At 54.5% G+C, this 16,566-nt stretch overlaps 2 protein-coding genes across 2 annotated transcripts in view; both read left to right on the top strand.

Annotated features, from left to right (window-relative positions):
* C2CD3 (C2 domain containing 3 centriole elongation regulator) overlaps positions 1-11,640 on the top strand; it is a 61,683-nt gene extending 50,043 nt beyond the window's left edge. The window contains exons 31-33 of the mRNA XM_086622417.1: positions 3,011-4,058; positions 5,088-5,190; positions 10,828-11,640. Of these exons, the coding sequence (XP_086478543.1) occupies positions 3,011-4,058; positions 5,088-5,190; positions 10,828-10,962 (1,286 nt within the window). The 3' untranslated portion in view covers positions 10,963-11,640. The remainder of the gene's footprint in view (positions 1-3,010; positions 4,059-5,087; positions 5,191-10,827) is intronic.
* Positions 11,641-13,734: 2,094 nt separating this feature from the next.
* On the top strand, positions 13,735-15,404 carry LOC147529501 (putative mitochondrial transporter UCP3). Its single transcript, XM_086622408.1, is given in 7 exon segments — positions 13,735-13,860; positions 14,013-14,223; positions 14,435-14,487; positions 14,489-14,633; positions 14,764-14,865; positions 14,950-15,130; positions 15,299-15,404. Coding segments are annotated over 7 exon segments (924 nt in total).
* Positions 15,405-16,566: the final 1,162 nt, after the last annotated feature.

Genomic DNA, 16,566 nt, shown 5'->3' with positions numbered 1-16,566 from the left:
AGATTTCGAACTCCCATCAGTGACGGCAGTGTTGAAGTGAAACGTTCAGAGGGATGGTTAGGTGGGAGTTAAGGCCCTCTCAGACAACCAAAATTCAACTTAAATTTCAGTGTCTGTTCGGTAGAAAAAGGGAATCCTGCGGAAAAGCAATCCACGGAATGGTACTGAGCTGTCTGTGGCTCTTCGCTAAGAGGAATTGGCGTATCCCTGTTTTAGATGAAATTTATGCCCTACAGTGGATAGCTAAAATGAGGCTGTTTGGGCTCCTAGTAAGCAGCTTCTGTTCTGTTGATCACATTCCATCCACTTCCCCATTTAGAGGCATCGGTGCAATTAATTTTCCCTCCCGTTAGTGCTGGCGGACGCAGAATGCCATCCTTAATGAGCATGGAGTGCGGTGGAACAGGGAAGGAGCCCGTATCTCTTTGTACACCTCGTTTCCAGATGGGGTTTTTTTCACTCTCCTGGCATTCCCGACGGCCCTGGGCACCCTCCTGCTCACTGGTTGCAGCTAATTCAGTGTTAACCCTTCGTGCTGCTCTCGTCTCGTGCCAGAGAGGTGCTGTGAGCAGCAAGACGGCGAGGAATCATAGAATCATAGAATGGTTAGGGCTGGAAGGGACCTTCAAAGGTCATCTAGTCCAACCCCCCTGCAAGGAACAGGGATATCTCCAACTAGATCAGGTTGCTCGGGGCCTCATCCAACCGGGCCTTGAACGTCTCCAGGGATGGAGCATCCACCACCTCTCTGGGCAACCTGTTCCAGTGTTCTACAACTCTCATGGTAAAAAATTTTTTCCTAATATCCAACCTGAATCTACCTCCCTCTATTTTAAAACCATTACCCCTTGTCCTATCACAACTGGCCCTCCTGAACAGCCTCTCCCCATCTTTCTTGTAGGCCCCCTTGAGGTACTGGAAGACCGCTATAAGGTCACCCCGGAGCCTCCTCTTCTCCAGGCTGAACAGCCCCAACTCTTTCAGCCTGTCCTCATAGGAAAGGTGCTCCAGCCCTCTTATCATCTTCGTGGCCCTCCTCTGGACCCTCTCCAACTGGTCCATGTCCTTCTTATGTTGGGGACTCCAGAACTGGACGCAATACTCCAAGTGAGGTCTCACGAGGGCAGAGTAGAGGGGGAGAATCACCTCCCTTGACCTGCTGGCCACGCTCCTCTTGATTTCCCCATTTAGAGGCATCGGTGCAATTAATTTTCCCTCCCGTTAGTGCTGGCGGACGCAGAATGCCATCCTTAATGAGCACGGAGTGCGGCGGAACAGGGAAGGAGCCCGTATCTCTTTGTACACCTCGTTTCCAGATGGGGGTTTTTTCACTCTCCTGGCATTCCCGACAGCTCTGGGCACCCTCCTGCTCACTGGTTGCAGCTAATTCAGTGTTAACCCTTCGTGCTGCTCTCGTCTCGTGCCAGAGAGGTGCTGTGAGCAGCAAGACGGCGAGGAATCATAGAATCATAGAATGGTTAGGGCTGGAAGGGACCTTCAAAGGTCATCTAGTCCAACCCCCCTGCAAGGAACAGGGATATCTCCAACTAGATCAGGTTGCTCAGGGCCTCGTCCAACCTGGCCTTGAACGTCTCCAGGGATGGAGCATCCACCACCTCTCTGGGCAACCTGTTCCAGTGTTCTACAACTCTCACGGTAAAAAATTTTTTCCTAATATCCAATCTGAATCTACCTCCCTCTATTTTAAAACCATTACCCCTTGTCCTATCACAACTGGCCCTCCTGAACAGCCTCTCCCCATCTTTCCTGTAGGCCCCCTTGAGGAAACCAAATCCGTGCTGGTGTTTTTAAAATAATTGATCGGAGTAGGGAATGAACTGTGGCTCGGAGCGCTGCCGGTCGAGAAGTGACTCTGTGCTGCTTCTGCCTCTGGCTACCTGCGGGGAGGCAGCGCTGCCAGGAGCTGGAGTTGAAGGGCACATTTCTGTTACACCACAACTTGCCATTCTTCTCGTCACCACCTTGATCTTCTCTTTTTTTTTTTCTTCTCCAGAATTTTGCTCTTTTTGCTTCCCTTCTCATCTTTATTTGTTTTTCCTGCTTGGTTACATGGTCTCCTCTACAATCTGTCTCAAACTCTTCCTTCTTCTTTTCCAAAAGTCCTCCACCATTACCCTACAGCAAGACTTTTGCTCTTGCCTCGGAGTAGCGATCGTTTGCCATTTAACTTACTACTGGTGAACTAATTTCTCAAAGAATGCGAGAAACGAGCAGGATCTGCTAACTAGGAACCAAAAATAGGTGATTGTGGCTTTCTAAAGGATTCGTAAAATCCCCAGAGATTTTCAGGATTGCATAGATTTGATTAATCTTTAGACTCCTAATCCAATCACCTTTTGTGAGAGCCTGTGTTAGGAGCACAGGCAGCTCTTTGTTTTCAGACTTTGCAATTTTACCACCACAACTGAGCAAATAGTCTTGAGAGAATTTCTGTTTTACAAATATTTAATTAACAATCGTCTGTCATTTGATTTGAGTTGCTAAATTGAACTGAGAACTGGAGAGTATCAGTAGCAACTGTGTCTGCTGGGCCCCTGCATAAAACTGGGGAAGCTATGAGAGGAAAAGATGGCTAGATTATCCATCTTTTCAGTCTGGATTTATTCCTTTCTTCTTCCCATGTGATCTGAACTGTCCAAACTGTTTTCAGCCACTCCAAGCAACAGGTATTTTTTCTGTTTCCTTTAGGGGTACTCTGTATATTAGAGTATTTTCACTGTCCATTTTTTTCTTTACATTGATGTAGATATTTTTAGTTATTTCTCAGTAATTTCATCTTTTTTCCATAGCGTTTCTGTCCTTCTCCTGGCCTTGTCAATGGTAAAGAGAGCAGAATGTGATCCCATCAGCAGAGTGTTTGACAAAGCTCTGCATGTTTAGCTTCTAAGCGTTCACACACATATGATTTTCTGCAAAAAACCCCAAATAAATCAGATAAAAGGTGAATCATTGCTCTGTCCATTTACTGATGCTGTTTTCTGTCAATCAGACTTACAGACTATCACTAAAAATAATAAAGAATCTTCGAACGTGCATCAAGAGAGCAGCAGAAAGCCAAGTGCTACACACAGACCCAACCAGAAGGACGAAGAAGCCAGAACTGGAGCATGTCAAGGCCAACTTGAGCTGGGCTCACCCAGCGTTTGCAGCGATACGCAGCAGCCCTGCTCTTTCGGGAGATCTGTGTTTGAGAGACACATGTTGCACGAGTTTCTAGACCAAGCTGTCCCTGAAGACGAGCATCCTTTGCCAGTGGACCACGTCCAGGAAGATGAAGGTGCTTTTGCTCTCCAGCCACACAGCGAAGGAGAATACGAAGAAGATGTTATAGAACCACGAACTCTTAATGAAATAACGACCGTAACGGACAAAACTAGTCCCTGGTCCAGTGTGCTGTCTGAAGTGGAGCTGGGTGCTGACCAGCAGCCCACAGACTTGGGGCCTGAAGATCAGCACTCGGTGGATATAGACTGTTTGCAAAGAGGAAACAGCAGACGGAGCAGCACCTTCTCCAGCACGCTACAAGGTGACAACCATAGTGTGCTCACCACCTTTAGCCCGTGTGTTAGCCTCCACGCAGACGAGAGCAGTCCTTGGGCAGTAGCAGAAGGCTTTCCAAGTTTGAACAGTGGCACAGAAACAATTGAGAAGGAGCTGTTCCAGCCCACTCATTTGTCAGAAGTGCATCAAACAGCCAGTGACCCTGTAGAAAATGGAAATTGTGACTGGGATAGAGCATTTAACGCTAAACCAGTAGAGCAAAACGTGGAGTTTCGTGCAGCCTCTGAAGAACTACTGGAATTTCCACCAGATGTTGGTTTGACCAATCCAAAAAGCACAGAAAGAGAGGAGGAGGAAGACGGCGAGGATGTCAACGAAGATCGTCAAGATGAGGAAGAAAGTGGTTCCGATGAGAACTGTGTGAAGAGTGTATCAGCCCAAGCAGGCTCCGAAGGAAAGAGCCAAAGCTTATCTGATGGCAGTAGTGAAGACCCACTGGAAGAGTCACAACAGTCTGTCACAACGAAAATTGCTTTGTATCCTTCTTTTCTCTTTTCCTGAACACGTATTGCATTCAAGGAACGAGTCCTCTTTCTTGGTTAGAATCTCACAGGCCTCAGGAAAGAGAAATTCCCTGTGTGGAACTCTTCCCTGTAAAATGAGTCTAGGATTGGTGACCTGGGAAGGTGTTGGGGGACTCTGTTACATCGTGTTTCCCACAACGTAGCGATAACTTCCTTACATTTTTTAACCAATATATTCTGTGATCCCTGAGAGTTATTTCATTTTGGGTAGTTTCAACGGGTCTCCCTGCATTTTTTCCCTGTGTTGTTTTTCTCCATCTATTATAGCTCTTGTGTTTCTTCTGTATTGAAAGAAACATAATTTAATTTGCTTTTAAAATGCTTTCCCATGTTTCTTGCATGGATCCCAAATCTCACATTCAGTTTCATAGAATCATAGGATGGTTTGGGTTGGAAGGGACCTCAAAGACCATCCAGTTCCAACCCCCCTGCCATGGGCAGGGACACCTTCCACTACACCAGGTTGCCCAAAGCCTCATCCAACCTGGCCTGGAACACTGCCAGGGATGGGGCAGCCACAGCTTCTCTGGGAAACCTGTGCCAGTGCCTCACCACCCTCAGAGGGAAGAATTTCTTCCTTAGATCTCATGGAAATCTTCCCTCTTCCAGTTTAAAGCCATTGTTCCTTGTCCTATAACTCCACTTCCTTGACAAAAGCCTCTCTCCAGCTTTCTTGTAGGCCCTCTTTAGGTACTGGAAGGTGCTGGAAGGTTTCCCTGGAGCCTTCTCCAGCCTGAACAACCCCAAGTCTCTAATTTCAGTAAGTTGTGTTGCAATTTTTGCAGGATGAAGTACTCTACAAATATGTGAGGGTCAAGCAAGGTGGTGTCACATGCTCTGTGAGGCCAGGTTGGAGAACCAAGTGTTCAGAACGATAGAATATTAATTAAAATTAATGAGACTCATTCCACACCTGCAGCTCCTGTGGAGCTCTGTGCAACTACACGCTGCCAAAGGTTGTTCCTTACCAGCTCTGCTCAGATCTGATCCTGTTGTTATTCCCAACTTCTTCCTTCCACCCCAGCAGATGGAAGCCTCCATGAGACTGCTCAGCATTTCTTCTCATCCATCCTCAGCCCTGACAGTAAGTATGCGACATCCTTTCCGGGATTGTCTCGGTTTAATGGAGCCTGTTCCTTAAAGCAGGAACAAAAGTACTTCTCCTTTGGCCTGCCAACGCTCGGGTTGGAGGAGGTGGCCTCCAGATCAAGTCAGGGAGAATCTCTCTGATACCTCTCCTCTCTCTGAGAGTAATTTTCAGCACTGGTGGCTGCATCATCGGTGCTACTTAGGCATTTGTGTTAACTGGTTTGTCTGCAGACAATAGTGAACGTTGCTGTTCTCCTCCTTTGGGGTCCGTGGAAGTGGCCGGAGCTCATTCCACACTTCTTTGTGCCTGATGAAAGTGGAGACCTCTATCAGAGGAGTCTTGGGCATAGAATCACAGAATGGTTTGGGTTGGAAGGGACCTCAAAGATCATCCAGTTCCAACCCCCCTGCCATGGGCAGGGACACCTTCCACTACACCAGGTTGCCCAAAGCCCCATCCAACCTGGCCTGGAACACTGCCAGGGATGGGGCAGCCACAGCTTCTCTGGGCAACCTGTGCCAGTGCCTCACCACCCTCAGAGGGAAGAATTTCTTCCTCAGATCCCATCGAAATCTCCCCTCTTCCAGTTTAAAGCCATTGCTCCGTGTCCTGTCACTGCACACCCTTGTCCAAAGCCCCTCTCCAGCTTTCCTGTAGCCCCTTTAGGCACTGGAAGGTGCTGGAAGGTCTCCCCGGAGCCTTCTCTTCTCCAGGCTGAACAGCCCCAACTCTCCCAGCCTGTCTCCAGAGCAGAGGTGCTCCAGCCCTCGCATCATCTCCGTGGCCTCCTCTGGCCCCACTCCAGCAGCTCCATGTCCTTCTTGTGCTGGGGACCCCAGAGCTGAACGCAGTATTCCAGGTGGGGTACGCTCCAAGAATCCTAAGGTCTGTCTTTCTCATAGCACCCAGACTGCAGCGTGCCTTAGCGCTCGTTACACTTCTCCTGCTGTGCCTAAATGTTTGGGACGAAATCAAAAGCAGAATCTCAGATGCGTTTCTCTTTTGGAATGTCCTTGTTCCCTTCTGTCCATCGCTGATATCCCCTTCCATGCTCATGTTCCCTCGCTAAGTTTTGCTTTCTCTGCAGAGTTAGCTCCAGTTCTTCTTGCAGAAGCACCGTGTCTTTCTGGGAGCCTGCAAATCATCACTCAAACCTGTGGCTTAACATTAGTGCCAGCGTTACTCGGAGCTCCCTCTCCCTGCACTGCTAATTCAGTAGCTAGAAATGCGCTTCCAAATGTGATTAATAATTAGGGAGAACATTAGCAAGGCACTGTTTGGGTGTAGCTGACCTGAAACCAGCTTAATTCCAGGACTAGCTGCAGCTGATCCTTCGCTGCAGCACTTGTAGGGGTGTGTTGAGACAGGACTCGGCCGTGCCCGGTGCTGCGCACCCGGCGTCGGACGCTCTGTTGGAAGAACGACGAGTTTTCCGTGTATGCCGACGGTAAAACGCAGCTCAGGAGAACTGCTTTCTCCTGGCTTTGTTCTTAATCAGCCTCGAGAACGTTGGTTTCTAAATCTGGGTTTGTTTGGTTTCTGCAACGTTCAGCAAACGCCGAGTGGCAGCGGGGCTGAAATCCGAGCTGGTCTGGGATCCGAGCTGTTCTGGGATCCGAGCTGTTCTGGGCTGGAGATCAGCAGTCCCCTCTGGCTTCGCGTGGCAGCTGGCACACCTCTCTCCTGGCGTCCCCGGTGTTCCTGCCACCTCTCCCTGCCTTGCCTGACTCCCTGCTTTCCCTGTCTCCCTACGCAATCCGGTGAAGGAACGGCGAGAAGGTGAAACAGGCAGTCACGTCAAAGGAGCCGGCAGCGTTTTGAGACAAAAGAAATCACAGAGTCATGGAACAGTTTGGGTTGGAAGGGACCTCAAAGACCATCCAGTTCCAACCCCCCTGCCATGGGCAGGGACACCCTCCACTACACCAGGTTGCCCAAAGCCCCATCCAACCTGGCCTTGAACACTTCCAGGGATGGGGCAGCCACAGCTTCTCTGGGCAACCTGTGCCAGTGCCTCAGCACCCTCAGAGGGAAGAATTTCTTCCTTAGATCCCATCGAAATCTCCCCTCTTCCAGTTTAAAGCCATTGCCCCGTGTCCTGCCACTACACACCCGTGTCCAAAGTAGACGTCCAGGCTCGTAGGGGCATCTCTGCTCGTGCTGCAAGGACGTGGGGATCTGAGAAGGTGCTGCAGCAGCCTGGATGCTGTGGTCACCTTCTGGAGACCTGAGTTTTGCAGAACCTCACAAAATCTAAACATTTCTGACCTTTTTTCTCCATTACATCCAACTCAGGCTTCCAGTTCCTGAGGTCCTTCCCAGCTCTCCTCTCCCACACCGACCACCCGCTGTCCTGGTTCGACTGCTGCTGCTTTTCAGCGGCTCCGCACTTTTCTCCTCTCAGCCCTTTTCCAGGCAGTTCCTGATACAACTTAGGCAAAATTATCCAAGTTCATGGCTAAATTTAACAGCATCCAACACGTATCTACTGTAAAGCTACAACTATTTTGTAAACGAGTCGGAGCCATTGTGTAGGTGGCCCAGACCCTATTCCAGATCCAAATCCTATTTCTGACTCTTGCCTTTGGCCTCCCTTCTCCTCCCTCTTTGCCTTTACTGCATTTGTATGTTCCATATTATTTTATATACTATTTCTGATTTTTCAGGGCAAAAATGGAATCTTTCTGGGCGTGTTGTTTCACACAGAGGGCACTGCAGCATTGATTCGATGAGGGTTTGGGGCGATCGTATCCTAGAGTGAAAACGTTTAAATGTGATTCCGATGAGATGCTGGCTGGGAAACCCATATTAAAGGTTTGCTGCCTTTCAGAGTTGGCCCAGTCTACTGGTAACAGAGGTGGAATTTTGGGGAGGCAGGAGGAAGTATTTAAAAAATTGGAGAGTTAATCAACTTTTCATTAAAATATCTTGATTTTTTTTTTCCTCACCTCTATGAATATTCCAAAAAGACAAGAAACTTACAGGAAAACCAGTTTTGCTCAGAATAATTAATATTTGTATAGACATAGATTTACCTTCCAGAGGAAATGAGAAGTAACACATCTATAAGACAGGCTTAGGCAGATTCAGAGCAACAGGCTTTCGTCTGTTCTAAAAATGCTGATGGCCACCGGTGGCCCCACCATCCTTTCTTGGCTGTGATGTTTCTTCATTCTCTTCTCCCATTTCAGTCGCAGCCGCTAAAGCTCTTCTTTTTCTTTACTCAGCTTACCCAGAAAACGGACTTAAGGCTTTTCCCCACTAAATTTGTCCTCCTAAACTGCTGAACAGAAATGCTGACCTTCTCCTTCGTTTTCACAGTCGGAAAAAGAAGGTGGCTGTATTCTTCACGGCCGTTTCGGAGTTGCTGGCTGTGATCCAGGATTTGATATAAACCTTTTCCTGTCCAGAAGGCAGAAGTAGGTGCAAGGTCACTCCCAGGATAGTTTCTAGGCTATTGACACAGCTCTGTTTTCACTCCTTCATCACGACACAAACAAAACTGGCAGTCAGACTTGCTGCACCACGGGGCTGAAACGTTCTCTGCCTCAGTTACCAGATATTCCTTGACCTTGATAATAAGCCATCCCCCCAAGACCTATAAGATGCTAACATACTCCAATCCCTGGCACACAAAATTAGATAATCCTCAGCTGGTTTAAGTGTCCTGCCATGTCACTGCCATGTCCATAAAAAGCAAAAAGTGAAGTGTGATCTGCTGTGCAGAAGTCCTCTTTCCTCTTGCGTCTTTCTGATGAAACGTGTGAGCGTCGTGGCTGAGCGTCAGGTGCTCAGAGTCTGTGACTGCGTTGGCTCAGAGGGAGAAACGCGGGAGAGGTGCTGCTTGTGCTCAGGTCGTAGTCATGGAATGACAGAATGGTTTGGGTTGGAAGGGACCTTCAAAATCATCCAGTTCCAACCCCCCTGCCATAGGCAGGGACACCCTCCACTACACCAGGGTGCCCAAAGCCCCATCCAACCTGGCCTTGAACACTGCCAGGGATGGGGCAGCCACAACTTCTCTGGGCAACCTGTGCCAGTGCCTCACCACCCTCAGAGGGAAGAATTTCTTCCTTAGATCCCATCGAAATCTCCCCTCTTTCAGTTTAAAGCCATTGCCCCGTGTCCTGTCACTACACACCCTTGTCCAAAGCCCCTCTCCAGCTTTCCTGTAGCCCCTTTAGGCACTGGGAGGTGCTGGAAGGTCTCCCCGGAGCCTTCTCTTCTCCAGGCTGAACAGCCCCAACTCTCCCAGCCTGTCTCCAGAGCAGAGGTGCTCCAGCCCTCGCATCATCTCCGTGGCCTCCTCTGGCCCCGCTCCAGCAGAAGTTGTAGCTGATGAATTAGCTTTCAGTTAGCCTCTTGTGCTTTGCCCTGGCTCTGGCAAACACAGGGACACCCAGGATGTGCCGATCAGGGTGTGGTGTTTTTATCTGCAGACTGTTTTCCCATCAGGGTCTTCACCAGCGATGAAGATGATGGTCACCGGGGCTGATGCTCCACGCATCCATCATCTGAGCCTGTAAAGCACAGGAAACCGAACACAAGAGATCTCTGAAACCCACTTATTCCTAAAAAACCCATTTTTCAGGCACGCCAAAGCGGAGAGTGCCCAGGAACAGGATCCTGGCACCCCTGAGCTGATCACCTTAGGAGCCCTTTCCACCACACCGGTGCCCAGCGAGGCGGAGCCCGGCTGGGACGCAGAAGCAGCCTGGCTATGTAGGCAAGATGCCAGACCACCATCTCAGCTTCCCGAGTCAAACCCTGCTCTCCCGGAGGCCTTCCTGGCCCCACGGCTACTGAGCAGCGTGTCCGAAAACAGCGCCGCTTCAGCCTCTAAAGGCAGCTGGAGCTGGATCTCTCCTCTCTGGGGGCTTCATGGGCATGACGTGGCTCCGAACTGGTTGGGGAGGAATTTCTTTGGACACTGAAAACGTCCATCTTCAGTGCTGCTGCAACAGCTGGGAGAAAGCCCGACTGCTGGGAGGGCGCGGGGGACCGGGGGGCGATGGTGGTTTCTCCATCTCGTGGGCTGCTGCGTAGGGGTTCCTGCAGGGAACTTGGGACTGGCTGCTTTCGTTTGTCAGGCTTGGATTTGTTGGGTGGGAGCTTTGCAAAGTGCTTTAGGTTTTGGGTTCTGCAAATTAAAAATAAAATAATAATTGAAAACAAAATTCCGGAGAGGCGGAGCCCGGTGAATACACCGGCGTAACTCGGAGAAGACGCCTTTGGCTGAGGGTGGACATTCCCAAATCCAGAGCTCGCTTGCCAGAGCCGAACCGTGTGGTTTGGACCTTTTGAATTTTGGCTTTTGCTTTCTGCAGCGCTGAGGAAGAACAACATTGCAGCATCCGACAGGGATTTCACAGGGATTTCACCATCCTGAATTCTTTTGCCAAGTTGGAACAAACAAGTGGTTTTTTTTCCAAACAGTTGCCTCTCGGCGTGCGGAACAAGAGTAAAACCCCTCCGGGGAGAAGCGGTGAGCGACAGAAAACCCATCACGAGGGTGTTTTCCTGTGCACCCAACTGGTCGCACGCTGCAGGACCCCGTGGGCTGTCGCGGTCGGAAAGCGGGCGCGGGGCAGCGCCGGGAGGGCTCTGACGTCTCGTTCCTTCTCTCCGCAGAGCAGGAGCGGAGCCGTGCCGGGCGCCATCCCGTACCGAAGGCCACCTCGTCCCAGGCCCACGGCCCAGCTGTCGGAAGAGGAAACCAAAAGGATCGCCAAGATCTTCTCCGCTCAGCTGTCCAAGAAGGAGTAACGTTGGCAAGAGGCTGTTGGCAGCGGTTGCTTCCTGGGCCGTGGGTCATGCCTGATGCATCGGCAAACGCCAGGTTCTCCAGGGAAGAGGAGATGGAAGCCGTAGATTTCAGGCTCTGATTTTTAATTAGCCTAATTGGTATCTCATTAGAGGGACTCGAAGCCTGGTGGGCAACCAAGGGGAGCTGAGAGACCGTGTGTCTTGCAAGGGCAGGTCCCCGATGAGGCTCACCCAAGAGCAGTTATCTGGTCTTCACGTCTCCAATTTCTTGGATTTATTCATGTGAAATTTCTCTAATTAACCTTTTTTGGAGTAAACACAAAGCATCCCGTTCCGAGACAGCTCCTTTTTCTTCAGCCAAAGGATGGAGGACGTTAGAGATTCGCCATCCCGGCGGCGAGCAGAGCACTTGCCTCCGTGCCGGCGGAGGGAAGCTGGGTGGGAAGCGTAATTTGCCGATTCTGGAGGAACGGATGTGCCCAAGGTGCTTGTGTAAACACAGGCCAAGGATCCTGTAAAACACTGATGGGGGGGGGGTTCACTAGAAACGTGGAATTTTTATATTCTAAATTATTTTTTGTACATTTTTACGCTGGGTCCCTTTTGGATAACGGACGTCGGTGCCAACCCAGCGGCGTTATTTTTGTACTGCTCTCCCGTGTTTGTGTTCCAATAAAACTCTCCTGGTTTCTTCTTGTCTGGTGCGAAGTGTCCCGCGGCCAGGTCAGGAGCCCGTCGTTAACAGGTGGACGGGACTCCTTCCCCCGGGAGCCTCCAGCGACAGGACGTCGTCGGAATCCTTCCTGGAAGATGGTGGTGGAGCTGGGGGCACGCGTAAAGGTCACGGCTTTGCAAAGTAATTGAATATCGCAGCCCGCCCGGAGCGAGTCGGAGCTCGGAGGCGAGCGGATATTCCAAATTGATCCGAGCTCCCCTTCGAATCCAGGATTTAAGGAACCAAAGTGCCAGCGTCCCTTTTTCCTCCCGTTGCCGCAGTGTTGGTTTTCACGAGGGAAATGTTCAGTGCATAATTCCCTGCCAACACAACTTGCCCGTGCCGGGGAGCTGGACTCTAGCCATAAATTCTGCCCTGCCCTGCCCATGCCCGCTGCCTGCACGGCTCCGAGCCTCCTGGCAGCTGCCCGGAGCTGGACCTCCTGCCCACTGGCACTCATGGCCTCGGCAGCCCCGATCCTCTGCCCCGCGAACGCATCCCCTCTCCCTGGCATTGCTGGGTGAGCGTTGGGAGCCGAAGGTGCCGAGTGTCCCCGGAGCGCGTGTGCCCCTGCGAGGACAGCGGCGATCCAGGTCGCATCCCAAAAAATACCCAGGCGGGACACGAGCCGGGTTGGGAACACGGGCACGGAGGAGGTGCCAATGTTGACTCGTGAGTTGTATTTTGGGTGTGAGATAAACAGCTGCTTCCTCCTGTGGTTGGGTCACGGCAGAGCACGGTCCAGCCGGGCAGGAAAACACGACGGCTGCCAACTGGAGAGGGCTCCTGCCCGGAGCGCCCCGATGGAGCAAAGGTGGCTCCGGGGTGTCAAACCGGCTCAAAATTCCCCTCGCATCGGAGTCTTTCTGCACGTCGACAGGGATGTGCGGTCTTCCGCCAGCGTGTCCCTCGGGGTCTGTGCCTGTAGTGCTCGACAGGCAGAGTTTTACGGAACTGGAGGGGAAAAAAGGGATTTTCTTCAGCTGTTGCCCCACCCTTGACCTCCAGCCTTGTCCTGAGCCCCATTCCTGCCGGCAGTGCCTCCGCGGCGGGCACGGACCCAGCACGTAGCCACACTCCAAGAGCATCCTGGTTTTCGTCACGCGGAGCACGGGCACGGGAAGGATTCACCCTGCCCTTGGGCTGCTCCATGTGAGCTCGAGGGGCATGTTCCCCCGTGCGGAGGAAATCCCGCCGGTAAACAAGCTCGGCAGCTGCCAGGGATGAATTCCAGCCGCGTGGTCCATGCCAGGGGCAAAGCTGTCCGACCTGCCCTGCGGCGGGAGCGCTCCGTGCTGCTCTGCCTCCGAACCGCTCGCTTTTAAAGGCTCGGGTAAGTGTTTTCTGCATCTCGTCCTCCCCAGAGCACATCAAGGCTAAAAATCCAAAGGATTTTTCCATCCCGGAGGTCCCAGCGGCCACCAAAGGGGCAGGACCATGTTGGGAGGTGCTGCTGCCTCAAAGCTTTGCTCCAATGGGTGCTGGTGGTCCGTGCCCGAGCCCTGCGGGATGAGCAGAGGGCTGAAACAGCCACCCTGGCACCGGTGCTGGGCGGCCCCACTCTCCTTGGCCAAATGCCACTGGGGGAACTGGGTTTCGCCGTCACTCGATCCCCGTGGCGGCTGGAATGTCCTCTCGGGTGCTATATAAGGAGGGGGCCAAGGATCCGGCGCTCAGGGCAATGGCTGCACGGAGAGGGGTGTAAGGCAGGAGCCGGGACGCGGCGTTGAGGTCCCTACGGTGAGGTCCTGGGGGGCCCCAGCCCCGGGCAGCGCTTTCACCGAGACACTGTCACTGAGCACCCCCGTTTTGGCCGGGGTGGGATAGGGCAGGGTGGGCAGTGGTGAATTCCATGCTGGATCTGGTCTCAACGAGGAAGCCCTGTGCCTCAGTTTCCCCAGGGCTGCAGGCGAGGAAATAGGGCAGGATTTGGCTTTCAGGGTTGTCTGAAGCAGCGGGAGCCACCACAGCACATCGTCGCCTTCGTCCCAAAACCAGACACCTGCTTGGAGCCCCGTCAAACACCCCCCCCCTTTCCTTCCAGCCCCTCTGCCACGATGGTGGGTCTGAAGCCCCTCGAGATGCCCCCGACGGCCGCCGTGAAGTTCGTCAGCGCCGGGACGGCTGCCTGCATCGCCGACCTCTGCACCTTCCCCCTGGACACTGCCAAAGTGCGGCTGCAGGTACGATCCGCTGCCCCCCTCGCCCCCCCAAAAAATCCCACGGGCAGAAGGAGCACCCCCCAACGACGGGCACCCCCAGCACCAGCTCCACCCCAGAGCGGGCGGCATTTCGGGGAGGCAGAGGGCAGGGTGATGCAGGCGACATCCCGCAGATCCAAGGCGAGGTGCGGATCCCCCGGCACACCGGCACCGTGGAGTACCGGGGCGTTTTGGGAACGCTGAGCACCATGGTGAGGACGGAGGGACCCCGCAGCCTTTACAGCGGGCTGGCGGCCGGGCTGCAGCGGCAGATGAGCTTCGCCTCCATCCGCATCGGGCTCTACGACTCCGTGAAGCAGCTCTACACCCCGAAGGGTGCCGAGAGTGAGTGTGGGGACGGCGGGGACGCCGACTGCCGGACCCCGTCCCGATGCATGACCCTCCCCAGTGGGAAACCCCCCTGGGGTGAACAACCCACCCCGGGGTGCACAACACCCTCCCCAAGCTTCAGCCCCCCCCAGGCCACTCACCCCGGGGTCCCCACACAGCCGGGGCTCCCCACGGGGCCGGGGGTCCCAGCACCTGCCCTCTCCAGGCACAGGGCTGGCGGCGCGGGTGCTGGCGGGCTGCACCACGGGGGCGGTGGCGGGTGACGTGCGCCCAGCCCACCGACGTGGTCAAGGTACGGTTCCAGGCCAACGGGGCGCTGCCGGATGGCGCCCGTCGGTACAGCGGCACCGTGGATGCCTACCGAACCATCGCCAGGGAGGAGGGCGTCCGCGGGCTCTGGAGAGGTAGGGGCGGATGGGGATGGGGAGCGGGGACGGGGATGGGGATGGGGGTAGGCATGGTATTGGGAAGCAGGACAGGGACGGCAGGGCGGGATGCTCCAGGAGGGGCCGTGACCACCACCCTCCCGCACAGGGACGCTGCCCAACATCGCCCGCAACGCCATCGTCAACTGCGGGGAGCTCGTCACCTACGACCTCGTTAAGGACGCGCTGCTGCGGGCACAGCTGATGACAGGTGAGGATGGGTTGGGGGGAACGCCACCGCCGCCGCCGCCGCCCCCCGTCCCCGCGACCCTCAACCCCCGGCTCTGCCCCGCAGACAACGTCCCCTGCCACTTCGTGGCCGCCTTTGGAGCCGGCTTCTGCGCCACGGTGGTGGCATCGCCGGTGGACGTGGTGAAGACGCGGTACATGAACGCCAGCCCCGGGCAGTACCGCAACGCGCTCAGCTGCCTCCTTGCCCTGCTCATGCAGGACGGCCCCGCCGGCTTCTACAAGGGGTGAGTCCGGGGAACGTGTCCCTGCTGAGCACCAACCAACTCGGTGCAACGATGTGCACTGGCACCTGCTCCGCGGCGTAACCGGGCATGCCAGCACCGGGGCACCCAGCAGGTCTTTGGGGACATCCCACAGGGATGGTCCCTCCAGCGCTGCTCTTCCCAGCGCAGGTTCGTTCCCTCGTTCCTGCGCCTGGGCTCCTGGAACGTGGTGATGTTCATCTCCTACGAGCAGCTGCAGCGTGCCGCGGCGCTGGCGCGGCCGGCCCAGTCCTGACCCCCCCATCCCAGCCCCTCTCGCCGGCGCCGGCGGGACACAGGAGTAAATTATATTAATTGCTGAAGCGGCGGGGGAGCGGTGACGCCGCACGGCCACAGCCCGACGCGGACCCCCGGGACGGAAGGAGAAACGACGCCGTTTGCGGAGAAACGTGGGAGAACGGAGGGTTCCAGGGAGGAGTTTAGGGAGGAAGAAAAAAACGTTGATAGGGATTTTTTTTTTCCAGCTGGGAAGAGCATCGCTTCCTGGGAGCGGTGGGAATGAGGCGAGTGGTGTGGGCAGGTGGGACCGATGGTGGGCTGGGAGATGCGGCGATTCCTGTTGTTCCTTGGTGATGCTTCCAATAAACCGCCCCTATGGGGTCTGAGCGCAGCAGGGTGGGGGCTCCCTCGCCTTTTTGGGGGGTTTAGGGCAATTCTCCCAGCCCCAGTGCCGCTGGTTTGCAGCCCAAAGGAAAAGGCCTCATCCAAAAAGGACCAAGAAAAAAGAAAAAACACCAAAAAAGAGGTGTTTGGCTTCCCAAGGTGTCGCGCGGCATCGGGATGGTTTCTGTGATTGGGGGGGGGAAGCACCCAAGGTGGGTGTGCGGGGTCATGGCCACGTGTGCCACCCAGGGGTGCCAAGAGCTACCGCCCCCCTCCACGTGGGAGGCACCCCCAGCCCCACGGAGGCCTCATCCCACTCATGATGGGGTGTACAGCCTTGATGCCATGGTGATGGCCTCATCCAGGGTGCCCCCCCCATCATCATGGGGGACCCGCTGTCCAAGCAGGGTCAGCGGGTCTCGAATCCAGGTCCTGCCGTGGTCCCTGCCGTCGCCACCGGGACTTGAAGCCGGGTCCGTAAGAGCCGGGGCGCAGTGGGGCCCCGCGGTCCCTCCAGGGCTGTCCCCGTTACCGGCCCTGCGGCAGCAGGGGAGTCCCTGCGGGGCACTGGGGACCCCCATCTCCAGGGAACCCCCCCGGCCCTTCCCGAGCTCTGCAGGGCACCATCCCTGCCCCTTCCCCGGTGATCCCCATGCCCTTGACCCCACCTCTGCAATAGGGTCTCCTGGAGACTCCCATGTCCTCTCCCGGGGAACCCCAATTCCCCTACACTGCCCTCCTGTCCCCCACCACTGGCCTTGGGGGTCCCCCATCCCCAGTCCAGCTCCCCTCTT

The sequence above is a fragment of the Tauraco erythrolophus genome, chromosome 1 (genome assembly GCF_009769465.1).
Source record: "Tauraco erythrolophus isolate bTauEry1 chromosome 1, bTauEry1.pri, whole genome shotgun sequence".
Classification (NCBI taxonomy): Eukaryota; Metazoa; Chordata; class Aves; order Musophagiformes; family Musophagidae; genus Tauraco; species Tauraco erythrolophus.
Note: the sequence above shows the minus strand (reverse complement) of the source record. Positions and strands in the feature narration are given on the sequence as shown.